Raw genomic sequence first — 18,321 nt, 5'->3', positions numbered from 1 at the left:
CGGGCCCTGGGTATTTATCCCATTAATTTTTCCAGCACTATTGTTTCAGTAATACTAATTTCCTTCAATTCCTCCTTCTCGCCAGACCCTCGGTTCCCTAGTATTCCTGGGAAGTTATCTGTGTCTTCCTCTGTGAAGACAGGACTAAAGTAGTTGTTTAATTGCTCTGTAATATCCTCGTTCTCTATTATACATTCTCCTGTTTTGGACTGTAAGGGACCTACATTTGTCTTCAATAATCATTTTCTTTTTACATACTTATAGAAACTTTTACAGATCCCTATTATGTTCCTTGCACATTTACTCTCATACTCTATTTTTCCCCTCTTAATCAATCTCTTGGTCCTCCATCGCTGAATTCTAAATTGCCCCCAAACCTCAGGCTTGCTACTTTTTCCATATGACTCCTCTTTGGATCTAATACTATCCTTAATTTCTTTTGTTAGCCATGATTGGCCCACTTATCCTGTTGTGTTTTTGTGTCAGAACGAATGTATAACTCTTGCAATGGATATATTTGTTTCTTAAATATTAACCACCATCTATGCCTTTTAATGAAATTCCCCAATCTATCTTAGCCAACTCATGTCTCATTCCTTCGTTGTTTCCTTTGTTAAGATTTAGGATCCTAGTTTCAGTTTGGACTACACCACTTTCCATCTTAATGAAGAATTCTTTCATGTTATGGTCACTGTTCCCTAAAGGACCCCGCACAACAAGATTATAAACTCTTTGCACAATACCAAACCTAGGATAGCCTGTTCCCCAGTCAGTTCCTCGACATACTGGTCTAAAAAAAATCTTGTACAAACTCCAGGAATTCATCTGCCACAGTATTATTGATTATTTGGTTTGCCCAGTCTATATGCAATTAAAGTCACCCATGATCACTGTTGCACCCTTGTTACATTCATCTCTAACTTCCTGTTTAATGCCATCCCCTACCTTACCGCTACTGTTTGGGGGCCTATAGACAACTCCCACTAGTATTTTCTGGCCCCTTTGTGCTCCTTAGCTCCACCCAGACCGATGCTACATCTAGATTTTCTGAGCTAACTCAGATGGCACCGATTTCATCCTTAACTAACAACACCACGCCACCTCAGTTTCCTTTTTGCTTGTCCATCCGAGTACCCTTGGATATTCAGTTTCCCAGCCTTGGTCACCTTGCAGCCAAGTCTCCATAATCACAATTATGTCATGCCTATTTACATCTGTTTGCACTGTTAATTCATCTACCTTATTGTGAATGTTCTATGCATTCAGATACAGTGCCTTCAGACTTGTCTTTTTAACATTTTTACACATTTTTTTTGTACTATGGCCCTATTTGCTGCTAGCCCTTGTTTCCTCTGCCTTCCATTTTGCTTTCTACTTTTCTGTTTTCTGTTCCTATCTTTGTTTCCCTCTCTTGTGTCTACCCGCTCAGGTTCCCATCCCCCTGCCAATCTAGTTTAAACCCTCTAGTACTAGCGAATATCCCTGCTAGCATATTGGCCCCAGTCCAGCTGGGGTGCAATCTGTCCAGCTTGTACAGGTCCCAAGTCCCCCAGAATCAGTCCTAATGCCTCAGGAATCTAAATCCCTCCCTCCTACACATCTCTCCAGCCACGCATTCATCTGGTCTATTCTCCTATTCCTGATCTCGCTAGCGCGTGGCACTGGGAGTAATCCTGAGATTACTACTTTTGAGGTCCTGCTTTTTAATTTATTTCCTAGCTCCCTATATTCTGCTTTCAGGGCCTCATCCCTCTTTTTAGCTATGTCATTGATACCGATACGGAATACGACCTGTGGCTGTTCACACACACACACACACACACACACACCGCACCCCCCCCCCACCTTCAGAATGTCCTGCAGCCGCTCAGTGACATCCTTGACCTTGGCACCAGAAGGAGGAAACATACCATCCTGCTGGCACATCTGCAGCTGCAGAAACGTCTAGTCGTTCCCCTTATGATAGAATCCCCGATCATTATTGCTCTCCCACTCTCCCCTCCCCACCAACTGTGCAGCTGAGCCACTTGTGGTGTCATGGACTTGGCTATGCTGAATTCCCCAGGGAGTTGGTGGCGTAGTGGTATTGTCACTGGACTGGTAATCCAGAGACCCAGGATAATGCTCTGGGGACCTGGGTTCGAATTCCACCACAGCAGATGGTGGGATTTGAATTCAATAAAAAAAAATCTGGAATTAAAAAGTCTAATGATGACCATGAAACCATTGCTGATAGTTGGAAAAACCCATCGGGTTCACTCATGCCCTTTAGGGAAGGAAATCTGCTGTCCTTACCTGGTCTGGGCCTACATGTGACTCCAGACCCACAATAATGTCCTTAAATGCCCTCTGAACAAGGGCAGTTAGGGGTGGGCAATAAATGCTGGCCTAGCCAGGGACGCCACATCCCATGAACAAATAAAAAAAAATTCCCCTGAGAAACCATCTCCCTCAGCAGTATCCAAAATGGAAAATCTGTTGGAGAGGGAGATGGACCCAGGGGACCTCTGCACTACTTGCCTAGTGCTTTGACTCTGTCTGGTGGTTACACATTCCCTTTCTGCCTATGCACTCTTTAGCTGTGGTGTAATCACCTCACTGTACTTGCTATCCACAAAGACCTCATCCTTGTGGATGCTCCACAGTGACTTCAGGCACAGCTCCATTTCAAGTAGCTGCAGCTTCCTGCACACATGGTAATCCTGGACACTGGAAGAGCCCCTGACTTCCCACATTGCACAGGAGGAGCATTCTACTTGGCTGAGCTACCCTGCCATGACATACCTATAAATTACTCCCTTTACTTTTACTTCCTCTAGTTTAGAGTATATTAAGGATTGAAGAAATACTTACCAGGTCCTACTTACCAAGGCCGCTGCTCTTCTTACTGAAGAAAAGTAGAAAATGAAAGGATCACCTCCTGCCCTGTTCACCGAACTGCCTCTCTCACCAAACTCCAACTGAAGGACTCTAATGCATCCCAAAGCAGTGTTCCAGTACAGACTGGAGCTTGCTGTGCACAAAATTGGCTGCTACATTTCCTACATTACAATAGTCACTACACTTCAAAATTACTCCATTCATTGTAAAGCGTTTTGGGGCATCCCAAGGTCATGAGAAACTCTACATATAAATTATTGGGTCTTTCCTTCTTTGAATTAATTGGACTCTATGTGTAACACACCTCCTAGTGCACAGTCTACCTCCATCCACAACACACAACAGTTAGTCCGGAACCTTAACTTTTCATTCGAGAATTCGATGTTATAATTTACGAACCTAGTCCTACCTTTGGAAATGCATTGCATAGGCCCTGGAAAAGAAAATAAACAAAATATAAAAATTGAGACTATTTTTGTTAATTAATACCACTACTCAAAGAGAGGTAAAACAATCATACCTTTGCCTTCTGTTCTAACAGGGTTTTATTCTCCTCTGAGTCTGATACAGTTGGGCAAGATCCCTCTTCAGTCGTGAGGCTTTCATTTTCCCTAATTAGAAGACATTTAAAAAATGTGATATATATAGGCAGTGGATATATAACATGGAACAAAGAGGTGCAGGTTTTATTATGAGGAAAGGCTGGCTTGTATCCTCTGGAATTTAGAAGAGTAAGAGGCAACTTTATTGAAACCATTAAGATCCTGAGGGGTCTTGACAGGGTGGATGTGGAGAGATGGTTCATCTTGTTGGAGGATCTAGAACTAGGGGTCACTGTTTAAAAATTTTAAGACAGAGATGAGGAGAATTTTTTTCTCTCAGAAGGTGTGAGTCTTTGGAAATTTCCTCCTCAAAAGGTGGCGGAAGCAGAGTCTTTGACTATTTTAAGGCACAGCTAGATAGGTTCTTGATTAACAAGGGGATGAAAGGCTATTTGGGGTAGGCAGGAATGTGGGGTTGAGACTGCAATCAGATCAGCTATGGTCTTATTGAATGGCGGAGCAGGCTTGAAGGGCCGAGTGGCCTATTCCTGCTCCTAATTCATATGTTCGTAGCTCTTGCATTTATTCCATCCACAACTCAATTCCAATGGGAAGTGTCTTCCAGGTCCCTTTGGGATACAAGTAATTGACCTTTACACTAAAGCAATAATCCATTTATGTCCAATTGTAAAACATCACTGCTCCAATTCTATCCGTTGCCCACTCTGCCGATTTTTGAATGTTGGATGATGGGGCCTGTATTTGCATTTATATAGCAACTATAACATAGCAAATTGCCCCTATATGCTTCACAGGAGAGCAATTAGACACAGTATTACACTGAGCCAAAGAAGGAGACATTAAGATAAATGACCAAAAGCATGGTCAAAGAGGTGGGTTTTGAGAAGCATCTTAAAGGAGAGAGAGATGGAGAAGCGGAAATGTTTAGAGAGGGAATTCCAAACTTTAGGCCTGGACAGCTGCAGGCACGTCCACCAATGGTGGAGCGAAGGAAGGGGGGATGAGACAAGAGGCCAGAACTGGAAGGATGCAGTGCTCACAAAGGGCTGCTGAAGGTTACAGAGAAAAGAAGGTTCAATACTATGGAGGGATCTGAACACAAAGATGAGAATTTTAAAATCAAGTTTTAATGTAAAGAAACAACTTAAGATTCTTCAAAAAGAGGCACGTGGGAGTCGCAATCGTGCCCCAGGAATGAAGTTAATAAAAGTGACAAAAGGCTTGGTCAAACATATTGGTATAAGGTTTGTAAAGGCAAGCAGGGAAAATTGAGGAAAGCAGTTCCTACAAGGAGGATTAAATGACTGAAGACTTTGCAACCAATTATGAGATAAAGGGTAGTAGGCCAGAGTTAGAAAAAAGGAGCATTTGGGAGGAGGGGTAATGGACCAGGCGATCCTTATTGTCAAAAGATTCAATTATGAGGAAAGACTGTAAAATAAAAGTAAACAGATAGGCAGAACTTGTATATTTCTGCAGCATCTTTTGCAACCTTAGGATCTCCCAAAGCACTTTCCAGTCAATGATGTACTTTTGAAGTGTAGTCACTGTTATAATGTAGGAAATGCAGCAGCCAATTTGAGCACAGCAAGCTCACACAAACAACAAGGTGATAATGATCAGATGATCTGTTTTAATGACGGTTGAGAGATAAATCTTGGCCAGGACAATGAATGATTGCATTACTAAATTACGTTTTACAATCCAATAAACATTGGGAGTGGAATATGTCCCACTGTAATTGTAAGTCAAATAATCGAGTTTATACAGCCTAATCTCGATAAAAATGTAATCATCCAAGACTATGATTTAATAAATGGAGATAGCAAAGTAATGTGTAGTAGCACGCCTAAGGACTTATAAACATGCACCCATAATTGTTACAGCAATGCTGTGACATACTGAGATTTCTGTGATTATAGCAGGATTTCCCCAGATGGGTTACGCTACGACTACATACAATACCCTTGTTGGCTACCTTGCCGAAGATTCTATTCTATTCTGACTCCGGTGGTTTCTTGAAGTCATTTTTATCCCTTCCCGTTCGCCTGGTGGTAAGATGGACTTTTAGCAGAAACTTGGACAGAATCAATGTCATTGTGCCGTCACTCTCACTCACAATAGAACAATGTAATGGTAACATTCCCACAACAGCAGCAAGAAGGGGAATGAAGGTGAAACTGTAACTGGACAGAGTTACAGAGATTGTGAATGTCCGCAGCTGTTTAATAAAACCTCACCCTGCTCGTAGCTAACATTTTTCTTAATATCATAAATAACAAAAAGGAAGCCATTGCTGCAAAATAAATTGACCTAGGAAGGTTTCAGCATAGAATAAATGCAGCAAAGCTAACCCTGCCATTGGTTACTTTGTTACTATGAGGTTTCCAAGTTAAGTTGCAACGTCGAAGGCTCATTGATGACACGCATGCGCAGTATTCTTGCCACAAATGGGTGGGACTTCTGGGAGGCATGTGACAGAGCGGGGCGGGGCTAGTGGGCGGGGTCCCTCCTCCGCTGCCAGGATTGACAGCTGTGGGCGTGTTTGGGCTGTGGGAGCAGTTTGGGTTGTGGGCGGGGTTTGGGCCTTGCGCATGATTTGGGCTGTGGACGGGGTTTGGGGGGATTGACGGCTGTGGGCGTGGCTTTGGTGGGCGGGAGTGGTTTTTGGGTGATTGACGGCTCCGGCGGGCGGCCTGGCGGGAGCCGCTGTCACTTTCCCCTTCACCGGTGGCCATGGCGGGTCGAGCAGAGCTGGAGCTCGCAGTGAAGGAACAGGGGGAAGTGGTTCGCAAATTGAAGGCGGACAAAGCCCCTCAGGACCAGGTCAGTGACTTCAGGAGCAATAGGAATAAATGCATAAGATCCTGCGGCCTGTGAAGCCGGGGACTCGAGTGGCGGCAGCAGCCGGGAGTCATGGCCTCAACCTGGGGTGGGGGGGAAGGCTGAGGGTAGGGAACCGGTGGTGCTGTGCCGGACCGTTAGGCCGCAGCTTTGATCCCCGGCCTGTGTGAGGGAGTCGGCGGGCCCCAGCTTGGGGGGTGGGGGGGGGGGGGGTGGTGACAGGTTGGGAGGACTCCGATAGCCCGGCTGCAGGGCCTGTAGGTCAGGGAATGAATGGAGCCTGTTCCCATTCGTGATCAGGAACCAGCATCTCCTGCTGGCAAAGGCTGTGACCCCCACCCCCCACCCCCCCCATAGCCCATTAACACTGACTCATCATCTCCCCTCCACACCCATAGTCAATTAGTTCACCGTCTTGACTGGGCTTCAGCTGTAAAATTCTGCATCACTGTAATTTGAATGTGTTGGGGTTTTCCTGAAATTAAATTTAAAGTTACTGTGTTTATAGATAGCATTACATCCCCCCCCCCCCCCCACCCAGCATTAAATTCTTTTCCCGCCTTGTCATTTTGGTGTTTTCCAATGATATAGGACCAAGGATAGACCGTTCAGTCCCTTAGGACTGCTCTGCCATTCAATTCTATCATGCACCTCATTTCAAATTTCCTGCTTTTGCTCTATACTTTGTGATACCCGTTATCATTTGAAAATCTATGAAGGTCGGTCTTGAAAGCTCTAATCGAACCCCAGCCTTTTGAGAGAAAGTTCTAGATTTCCACTGCCTCCTGTGTGGAAAAATGTACCCTGATTTTACTCCTGAATACCTCGCTCATTTAAGATGATATCCTATTGTCCTAGATTCTGCTACTGCAGGAGATAGTTCCTTTCTTTCTGTCCTATAAAATTACTTTAACATTTTAAAGGGATCACCCCTCAGCCATCTAACCTCAAGAGAATTGTTATGACCACAGCCGGTGTTAATTGTTCCTCAAACCAAATCCCAGAGGGAAACTTGGCATACCCTTTTTTGTATTCCAATAATGAGAAGAAGATATGCCAGTCTCAACAGTAAGAGATCCTGTAACACTTTTGGGTTTTTAAAAATTAAAAGTAAAGGTTTTATTCACAAAAATAAAAGAAAACTTAAGCACACAAGACTACAGTTACTCAGTTAAGGTTAGTCTTACAAAACATTCTCCCAAAACACTCTACTTGGTCAAGCCCACAAGTAATCACTTTCCAGGCAACACTCCCTTTTTGATGTTTAAATATGAAGTCCAGTAATATTACACAAAGCAAACTGCTGTACCTTCAATAAAGATGTGCCACATGACCTTTACCCTCTTTCACTCTGCTATAAAAGTCACTTCAGGATATAACTGCTGCAGCCCAAGGCTTCTCAACAGATCAAATACCTCCAGCTGTCTTCAGCCATCTCGATTGCTATCCAGCTCAATAGTTTAAAAACCAGCTATGGATGGCAGATTTCCTTCCCTAAAGGATATTAGTGAAATAGATGGGTTTTACAGCAATAATAGTTCTCATGTTCACTGTTACTGATGGCTTTCAATTCTAGATTTATTAATTTAATTTAAATTCCACCATCTGCCATGGTGGGATTTGAACCCATGTTCCCATAGCATTATGTTTTGGTCTCTGTTTTCAGTCACGTTACCACTACACCATCTTCTTCCCCTGTTGTACAACTTGTCCTTATAACTTAAGCCCTGTTAATCATTCTGGTGAATCTATATTGTACCCCTCCTAAAGCATCCTGAGGCACGCTGTCCAGTACTGCAAAAGAAGCCTGATTAAGTCTCCGTTCAAATGAACTATAACATCTCACTTTGTTTTCTAACCCAACCCCCCAAGATAAATGTCGTATTTTGTTAGCCTTTTTAAAACTTTTGTATCTGTTGGAATAAATCTAGTCTTTTGATAGATTAGTGCTACCGGCTTATGCAGTGTACAGTCTGAGCTGGAACATCATTCTTATACTAATAGTTTGACTTTTATAAGAAATCTAAATTGGCATCCGAGTCTATAAAGGCCATCCTGGGAGTGTTCTTTATTTGTTATGTATGTCCTATTCATACCACACTGCACTTTCAGGAAGTGAAATTTTAAAACAAACAAAATAAAAATCACTGTTGCTGTTTAACTTTCTTTCATCCTTAACTTTTAATGGGAGGTGAGTAAGTAATTAATGTGGAAGGGTGTGATAGTGGACATGACTATATGGCAGACTGGGCAGCATTTTGTCCTGATTTTGGTTCATTGAAGTTGCCTGTGGTATAAAGGCACAGAAAGCTTAAGTGGTGAAGCTGGACTTTGGGCCTGGGTCTCAGTGTAAACAAGATAGGAAAGAAAAGCATTGAAATCCCCAATTATATTGAGCTTCAGACTGAAATAGAACTAATGTGTGTAAAATTGTTGGCACTATATACTTGTTATTGGGAAGTGCTTAAAACGAACTTTCACCTGTCGTCGTAACATTAGTCGTCTCAATTTCTCTGCTCCTCTCACCCATTCTAATCTGTCTCTCTCTGAACTTACTGCACTCCGTTCTCTCAGGTCCAACCCCAACATTGTCATCAAACCCGCTGACAAGGGTGGTGCTGTTGTTGTCTGGCGCACTGACCTCTACCTCGCGGAGGCTGAGTGTCAACTTGCAGACACTTCCTCCTACCTCTCCCTGGACCATGACCCCACCACTGAACATCAAGCCATTGTTTCCAGGACTGTCACTGACCTCATCTCCTCTGGAGATCTTCCTCCCACAGCTTCCAACCTGACAGTTGCCCAACCTCGGACGGCCTGCTTCTACCTCCTACCCAAAATCCACAAACAGAACTGTCCCGGTAGACCGATTGTGTCAGCCTGTTCCTGCCCCACGGAACTCATTTCTCGTTATCTTGACTCCCTCCTCTCTCCCCTTGTCCAGTCCCTTCCCACCTACATCCGTGATTCCTCTGACACCTTACATCACATCAACAATTTCCAGTTCCCTGGTCCCAACCGCTTCCTCTTCACCATGGACGTCCAATCCCTCTATACCTCCATCCCCCACCAGGATGGTCTGAGAGCCCTTAGCTTCTTCCTCGAACAGAGGCCCGAACAATCCCCATCCACCACTACTCTCCTCCGTCTGGCTGAACTGGTTCTCACACTGAACAATTTCTCCTTTAACTCCTCTTACTTCCTCCAAATAAAAGGTGTGGCTATGGGTACCCGCATGGGCCCCAGCTATGCCTGTCTCTTTGAGGTATGTGGAACATTTCTTGTTCCAGTCCTACTCCGGCCCCCTCCCACAACTCTTTCTCCGGTACATCGATGATTACTTCAGTGCTGCTTCATGCTCTCATCGGGACTGGGAAAAGTTTATTAATTTTGTTTCCAATCTCCAACCCTCCATCATTTTCACATGGTCCATCTCTGACACTTCCCTTCCCTTCCTTGACCTCTCTGTCTCAATTTCCGGTGATAGACTGTCCACCAATATCCATTACAAACCTACCAACTCCCACAGCTACCTTGACTACAGCTCCTCACACCCCATTTCCTGTAAGGACTCCATCCCATTCTCTCAGTTCCTTCGCCTCCGTCGCATCTGTTCTGATGATGCTACCTTCAAAAACAGTTCTCTGACATGTCCTCCTTCTTTCTTAACCGAGGTTTTCAACCCACGGTCGTTGACAGGGCCCTCAACCGTGTCCGGCCCATCTCCCACGCATCCACCCTCACACCTTCTCCTCCCTCCCAGAAACATGATAGGGTCCCCCTTGTCCTCACTTATCACCCCACCAGCCTCTGCATTCAAAGGATCATCCTCCACCATTTCCGCCAACTCCAGCATGATGCCACCACCAAACACATCTTCCCTTAACCCCCCCAGTGGCATTCCATAGGGATCGTTCCCTCCGGGGCACCCTGGTCCACTCCTCCATCACCCCCTACTCCTCAACCCCTACCTATGGCACCTCCCCATGTCCACGCAAAAGATGCAACACCTGCCCCTTCACTTCCTCTCTCCTCACCGTCCAAGGGCCCAAACACTCCTTTCAAGTGAAGCAGCATTTCACTTGCATTTCCCCCAACTTAGTCTACTGCATTCTTTGCTCCCAATGCGGTCTCCTCTACGTTGGAGAGACCAAACGTAAACTGGGCGACCACTTTGCAGAACACCTGCGGTCTGTCCGCAAGAAAGACCCAAACCTCCCTGTCGCTTGCCATTTTGACACTCCACCCTGCTCTCTTGCCCGCATGTCTGTCTTTGGCTTACTGCATTGTTCCAGTGAAGCCCAATGCAAACTGGAGGAACAGCACCTCATCTTCCGACTAGGCATTTTACAGCCTTCTGGACTGAATATTGATTCAACAACTTTAGATCTTGAACTCCCTCCTCCATCCCCACCCCCTTTCCGTTTCTTCTCCCTTCCTTTTGTTTTTTTCCAATAATTTATATAGATTTTTATTTTCCCACCTATTTCCATTATTTTTAAATCTTTTATGCCCTGCTAGTCTTTCCACCCCACCCCCAGTAGAGCTGTACCTTGAGTGTCCTGCCATCCATTCTTAATTAGCACATTTGTTTAGATAATATCAGCACCTTCAACACCTCTGTTCTTTTGTCTGTGACATCTTTTGATTATCTGCTCCTATCACTGCTTGCTTGTCTCTACAACCACACCACTGCCCGCCCACTTCTCTCCACACCACCCCCCCCCCCACCCCCAACCTTAAACCAGCTTATATTTCACCCCTCCCCTAATATTCACTCAGTTCTGTTGAAGGGTCATGAGGACTCGAAATGTCAACTCTTTTCTTCTCCACCGATGCTGCCAGACCTGCTGAGTTTTTCCAGGTAATTCTGTTTTTGTTTTAAACTTTTACCTCTACCCATCCAGTTTGCAGTTGACGTTAGACCATTAAATTTCTATTATAAATGGATAAACGATAATGAATATGTTCTGTCTTCTTAGAAATCCAACAGTATCATGTACATCAGGATTGCAGATGGAAGTACAAACTACTTCAGCTGAATTGGGACACAGCTATATTAATTCTGCAGGACCGTGTTCATTCTGCTCGCGTCCTCTCTAAATTTGATACCGTTCTTTCTTAAATAAAATGCCATTAAAGCAGCCGAAAATTCCATTGGAGCTAGGCAGTGAATAAAAGGAAATAGTTGTATGATATTATACTCCAAATTTCAATTTGATGCTGTTTATTGATAGGGTGGAGCTGTAACTGGCTGATGTAATGCTGGCTGAAATTGCCTCACTAGTACTACAAGGGAAATTGTCACAGAAATGCTCATGCTTTTCAAATTTGTTCCATTTCTGTTAAATTAAGTTTAGACATTTATTTGGATCAGGAAAGTTCCAGATGAGCACAGAACATCAACTGTAGGATTTATGTCAACCCCAGCATAGCTGCTACTGAGTTTGATTACATTGATTAATTGCAAGCTGCAATTGTATTCTCATAAACATTTAAACGCATTAAAACTCCAAACTCTACGTGTGATGCAGAATCATTCTTCAACACAAAGCTAACATCTTCATATTGGCTTTCCTGCCAGTGTTACTGCAGAATATCATTAAAGTTCTACCCAACATAACCCACTTTTATAAGTTGAGTTGATCAATGCCTTTTTAATTGGTGTAGTTTTATTAAAGTCTGGCTAATGTGAATGTCCACATCCTTTGAACTGATTCTTACTTAGGAAAGATTTCTTGTTGGCGTATATGAAATCGTGAAATTGTTTACTCCAGCTTAACCTTCCCCACTGAGATCTATGTAATACTGATGGCTATTACCATTTTCGGAATGTGTACATGGGTTTGTTGCTGAATTGCTGGCATCCTTGGGACAGGTTGGATGTGACGTTGTCAGCTACAGAGAGTTTACATGTATAATGTATGTATTGGTTGAGAAAAGTGGGAAAATGTGAGCATGAATTTCAGAGTCTACTCCATGTGGAGTTGGTTCAGAAGCGATAATGAAAGGAGAATTTATAAACTGTAACAGGACTGGAAGAACCCGGAATATGAAAGCCCCAAAGTGGGTGGAACATTTGTATTACAAGTGTCTACAAACTTGTCAATAAATTAATCTTAAAATCTAGGTGCAATATTTGAAATTGATTAATTGATTGAACCTCACCACCAAGCCATTAAGATATCAAATTTGTGATGGTTGCAATGTTTATTACGGTAGTTAGGGTAATGGTTAGCACTTAGCCTTTGTTCTTGATTTTAATAAAATGATACATAGGCTTAGCTGTAACCATCTATAAGTTACAAAGGACCAGTGACTGGCCAAAAGTTCTTCCAGACCTGTGTGATTTGAAATCTGTTGTTCAGTTGAGTTAATTATCATTGTTACTCCTCCCCACCATGCTTTGCTGCCACACACACTATACCACTGGCTTAGTGGTAATTGCTGACCAGTTTTCTCCTGTTCCTTCATGCACGATCCATCTGGAAACTCCTTCCCCTTGTGACATTTTTTGGACCTGGCGAATTCTGCACTCTGGACGGAATCTGCGGGAATGAAAATTTTAACGGGTGGATTTTAATGGGGCTTGACTGCTAACATTGCTTAATGGGACTTTGATGATTATTGGATTTGTGGTGCACATTACCTACATACGCACCAAACTTGAAATCAAAATGAACAAATTTGGAACAATCACTGCAAAATACTGGTCTGGATTTTTCTGCTACCGGACTCGACTCTCTAACATGGCTGCACGGGTGATGTGCTCTCTGCCTAATGAACAGGTGCGTAACTTTTTTTTAACAGGTCTCTATATATAAAAAATGTTTTTAGCTCGTATATTGACTGGTCAAGCACTTAATTTTGTAGCCAACAATTTAGTGCTTATGTGAGCAGCTACATGTATTTATATGTTGCCTTTAACAGAATAAAATATGTCAAAATACTTCACGGGAACATTGTAAGCCAAAATTTGACCAGAACCACATAAAATGGTATTAGGGCAGATGGCCAAAAGTGTGGTCAAAGAGTTAGGCTTGAAGGGGCATCTAAAAGGAGAAAAGAGGGGTTTAGGGAAGGAACTCCAGAGCGCAGGGCCCAGGCAGCTGAAGGCATAGCCACCAATGATGGAGGATGCTCAAGAGGCGTTAGATGGGCACAGATATCTCTGGGGCTGGTGGAAATTATAGAGAACTATAAAAAAAATGCAATATATAGAGACTAGAAATTGTTGTCCAAGAATGTATCTTGGAGATTTTAATGTTTACTGTAACTTTACAAAAAAGAATCCCTCTGCTAAGCCTACCTTGTCATTGATGGCTTTTGCAGAGAAGTCTGTGACTTTGGATATTTGCCTTCTTGGTTAAAGGAAGACCTGAATGGAGGTAGAAAGGCCGGGGGCAACTGCTGGGAACTCCATATCCCAAAGCCAATCTGTTTTCTTTCCACAAAGCAATCAGCCACATTTGCATCATATAAAATCTGTAAAATTAAAAGGCTTACATCTAACAAGGGATCATATCTTTCAGAGCTCTCTCCTCTTCAGGACGAAACATCAAAATCAGCTCAAATAAGATTTTTTGTTTGCTGTTTTTGATTAGCCAATGAGGAATGAGTGGCTAGCCAACAGAAACTGAGCAATCTACATTTTTTTCGAAGCTGCTATTCACACACCACGAGGCACCACAAACTGGAACGATCACATCAATTAAATAATTCTTTCACATTTCTATCTGCCACCATTTTCCTCTTTGCGAGGGGTACAAGGAAACTTCAAAGTTGTAACAGAATGCATTAAAAGTTGCATGATTCATCAGCCACTCCATGGTCAGATAATCAGGTAACACTTGCTATCGATGCTCGCACTTGAGGAAGGTACTTTGACAGCCGCAGACCTTTTTTTTTACAATTAAGGGATAATATTGCTTTTCAGCTGCTAGCATCAGTGAGATATGCTAACCTGACTGCTGCGGGTATCTGCACTGTGTCTGTTTTGAAATGCTGACCACTTGCAGGGACATTACAGGCCAGAACTTCTGAGGAATTGCAATCATGCTTGGATTGCCTCTCGGCTCCTATGTACTTACCAGGTCAAGAGCTGCACGTTTCTCACCTACCGTTCTGTCCCCAGGCAAGTGAGAAATCTGCAGCATACCTGATCCCTGAGGCCTTCCAGTGCAGGGCAGCAGCATTGGGGGAAGTGATGCCATGCCCCCTTTGTACAGCTCTAGTTGCCATAAAGTGGGTACATTTAATGGTCCCAGCCACTTTGAGAAGACGGAGTGTGCAAGGTAAGTGGACGAGGGGTTGGGGGGTAGGATGGATTGGTTTGGGATGGGGTTAGGATTGGTTGGGGGGTATCAGATGGTCAGTCAGGGGAAGGGAGAGTAGTCCGGTGGTTGGGAGGGTAGTCGGAGGGACTGGGGGGGCGGCTCGGGATTGGAGTTGGGGTGGGGATGGTTGGGAGGGCAGTCCAGCAGGATGGGGAGGAGAGGGAGTTGGAGGGTAGCCAGAGGTGTTTGGGGGATTAGTCAGTGGGGTGTTCAGGAATAGTTGGAGGGGGCACGGGGTTGTCGGGTGTGAAGTAGTGTAATCGGGCGGGCCCATTGGAGGGTCGGGAAGGTAGTCCGGCGGTTGGGGGGGGTGGGCGGGTGTAGTCAGGGTAGGGGGGTGGGGGGGGTGGAGGGTGAGGTTCAGTGCCATAGTTACCCAAAGGTTTAAGGGGTCTTTAACCTCTCTAACTCTTCCTGGATAACTATCCTGTTAAGAGAGTTGGAACCATCCAACGTCTCCAGTTTAAATTTGAGTATCCAGGACAAGGTAACTGCCCATCAGAAGTTTAAACTTCCCGAGCGATTCCTGTGCAGTTCTTGAATGGGGACTTCCGAGGGGGCCCCCAGCACATCACCTGGGGTACCTCCTGGGTATGACCTCGGGAAATGGAAACTCTAGGCCAATATATTTTGTGTGTGGGGTTTGGCGTATCTTTTAATCATATTGTTCTAAGTGAGTGGGAAGTGCTCGAAAAATGGAAAACTGCAGGGAATGGAGCATAAGCACAGCTCCTGCATTCATTATTGCATTTAGTATTTTGGACTCTGGAAATACTTAAACTGGGATAAGTAGTTTTGAAATGCCTGTAATTTGCAAAATATTGCCCCAGCCTAGGAGTGTTCTGATAGGCTGTTTTAATGTTATTTTTGTTAAACTACAATAAATTAGGAACACAGGACTTAGGAGCAGGAGTAGGCCATTCAGCCCTTCGAACCTGCTCCACCATTCAATAAGATCATGGCTGATCTGGTTGTGGCCTCAACTGCACTTTTCTGTCTGCACCACCCCCCACACCCCCCATAACCCTTGACTCCCTTGTCTATCAAAAATCTACCCAACTCGACCTTGAATAAATTCAATGACCCAGCCTCCACTGCTTTCTGGGGAAGAGAATTCCACAGACTGACAATCTTCTGAGAGAAAGGAAATTCTCCTCATCTCCATCTTAAGCCATGTCCCCTAGTTCTAGTCTCTCCCACAATTGGAAACATCCTCCCGGTATCTACGCTATCAAGTCCCCTCAGGATCTATTTCTCAGCTTCCCATTTACAGACTTTAAACAAAAAAGTCTTCCAATTATGTAGCTATTTTCATGATCTCAAGAAGTCCCCAAGCGCATGAAATACTTTTGAAGTGTAGTCACTATTGCAATGTAGGAAACATGGCAATCAGTTTGCACGCCACAAGCTCCCACAAATTCTCTCCCTTCTTGGGTAGCCCCTTGGGATTGAGGATGACCCGCTTCCACTCTAGTTCAGTAGGATCTGAGATAGCTGATCAGTCCAGTGCTCAGTCTGCAGGCTCTGCCACATGTGGGGCAGCTGGTACTCGAAGGGCTGGGTAGATGGGTTGTTGGGAGGTTAGTGCCTTCCTGCTGACGCCTTGACCTTTCCACTGCACGTTCCTGACAAAGTCTCTCAATCTCACCAGAAGCTCCCAGCACTATGGGAATGATCGGATAATCGGATTTTGTGCTGTTGATTGAGGGATCAGCATTGACCAGGACACTGAGGATAGCTCCTCCGTTCTTCAAAATAGTGCCATAGGACCCTTTTCGTCCACTCAAGATAAATAGCAGATAGCATTTTTTAATGAAATTGTGCACTGGGCGAAAGGAAGACTTTAGTCATGGTTTTTTAAAAATTATTTTATTTAGATTTCAGAAGAATTAGCAAAGTTGCTGGAACTGAAAGCTCAGCTTGGAACTAATGATGGGAAACCACAGTTTGTCCTCAAAACACCCAAGGTATGTTCAGTGTAATTGTAAAGAAGAGCTTCAGGAAGTGATGGGTGCTTCGCTCCACTACTGACTATTTATGTTGCTGGACACTTTCAATAGCCAGATAGATCGTAAAGTAACTGTGTTTGTCTGCACAGAGGCTGCTGGGAACACGCCAGCTGACAAAACGCCAGGTTTATTTGCCATCTTTGCCTTCAACACAGATGGTATTTGTATCGGTGGCAGCAGGGCACTGTAATTGTATTGAGAGTTCATGTTGTTGCCTCATTTGATTTTAGTGTTAAAGGACTAAATTACTATCACAGAGCCTGAATTTGATTTGTGACAGTTTGAATTTTATTGGCCACCATTATTGTGGGTGTGATTTTTAAAAAATATCTTTATTGCAGTGTTGCACTGAAGGGGAGGGGAGTGCTCCTTTCTGATCTCTCATGTAAAGCTTTCAATTTTACAGGGAACCAGGGACTATAACCCAAAACAAATGGCTATCCGTGAGAAAGTCTTCAGCACCATCATTAACTGCTTTAAACGCCATGGAGCTGAGACCATTGACACACCAGTATTTGAGCTCAAGGTAAGGCACTCAGTGGGGCTATGCAACACCTGACTATTTTCCTATTTTGATTTCAGTAGGATAGGGAGGATCTCTGACAGAACAGTACTATCAGCAAAGTTATTTAGCATTTTAGTATTGGCACGTCATGGGAAAATTCACACTAAACTGCAGCATGCAGTAGGCTTTTGTGGAATTGAGTCCCAACTGCATCACCTGAAATTACTCCTGTTGTTACGATCAGTAGTACTGATTGGCATTTTCCCCTACTTCACAGAACATTTTCTCGGTCTAAGTTCTGAAATATAAAATCTATGGTGTCAAGGCAAAATGTATTGCCCATGTTGCAGGCATTAAGTTGCACCGCAAAGAGTGGAACTGTAGTCTCGTAGGCAAGAAGGAGTAGGATTGGTAGATTTTCTTCTCTGCACTCATTGGGCTTTTACAACAATCTCTAGCATTTTTCATGGTTACTTTTTCTGCCCCCACAGAATTCCAACTTTACTTTCACAACATTGCCATGGTACAGTTTGAGCTGAGTTGTTAGTCTATAACCATAAGGTCTTGAGCTGTTAGCCTCTACCATAGCTACTGGGCCATTGACTCTCATTGCTGCTGGGTATTTCTTGCAAATTGATGTCATCAATGTTAAGATTTATTTCAGTCTGAGTGCAGCATAGCACTTCTTGCAATGCATTATGTGCTGACTATTCCTTTAACCTGTCTTCACTGTAGTAGTAGGGCAGTGTGGACTTGGATAAAGTTGCTGTTACGTTGGCTACCAGAAGCACATTGTCCACTACAATTAAAGTGTGCTTGGGATACTCCACCACTACTCCATTATAAGCGGGAATTGGGAATACTGCTCTCGTTCTTTCTGCCAGCCGATGGAAGCCTGTTGGCCAAACAGTTCAAAGCAGAGAGATATTTATTAAATAACTGGGAGAGTTCAGATAGTTCATGTTGTTGCCTCATTTGATTTTAGTGTTAAAGGACTGAATTACTGTCACAGAGCCTGAATTTGACTTGTAACAGTTTGAATTTTATTGGTCACCATTCATACTTCTCTACTGAACGGCCCTGAAAGCAGGTACAGGTAATTGGGTATATAGCTAGTGTGGAAAGTCCTATTTAATTGCTGGATATCAACTGGATTTTTAATCAAAAGATAATATTTATGCAGA

At 43.7% G+C, this 18,321-nt stretch overlaps 1 protein-coding gene across 2 annotated transcripts in view; it reads left to right on the top strand.

Annotated features, from left to right (window-relative positions):
- The first annotated feature begins 6,087 nt into the window (after nucleotides 1–6,087).
- Nucleotides 6,088–18,321, top strand: part of hars (histidyl-tRNA synthetase) — a 31,754-nt gene continuing 19,520 nt past the window's right edge. Inside the window, exons 1-4 of one of the 2 annotated variants that reach the window (XM_041194204.1) lie at nucleotides 6,132–6,269; nucleotides 12,726–13,075; nucleotides 16,501–16,590; nucleotides 17,039–17,158. In XM_041194204.1, coding sequence (XP_041050138.1) covers nucleotides 12,908–13,075; nucleotides 16,501–16,590; nucleotides 17,039–17,158 — 378 coding nt within the window. In that variant the 5' untranslated portion in view covers nucleotides 6,132–6,269; nucleotides 12,726–12,907. Of the gene's footprint in view, nucleotides 6,270–12,725; nucleotides 13,076–16,500; nucleotides 16,591–17,038; nucleotides 17,159–18,321 lie in introns of both variants that reach the window. The other variant, XM_041194205.1, reaches the window with a different exon arrangement.

The sequence above is a fragment of the Carcharodon carcharias genome, chromosome 8, assembly GCF_017639515.1.
Source record: "Carcharodon carcharias isolate sCarCar2 chromosome 8, sCarCar2.pri, whole genome shotgun sequence".
In the NCBI taxonomy this organism is placed as follows: Eukaryota; Metazoa; Chordata; class Chondrichthyes; order Lamniformes; family Lamnidae; genus Carcharodon; species Carcharodon carcharias.
Note: the sequence above shows the minus strand (reverse complement) of the source record. Positions and strands in the feature narration are given on the sequence as shown.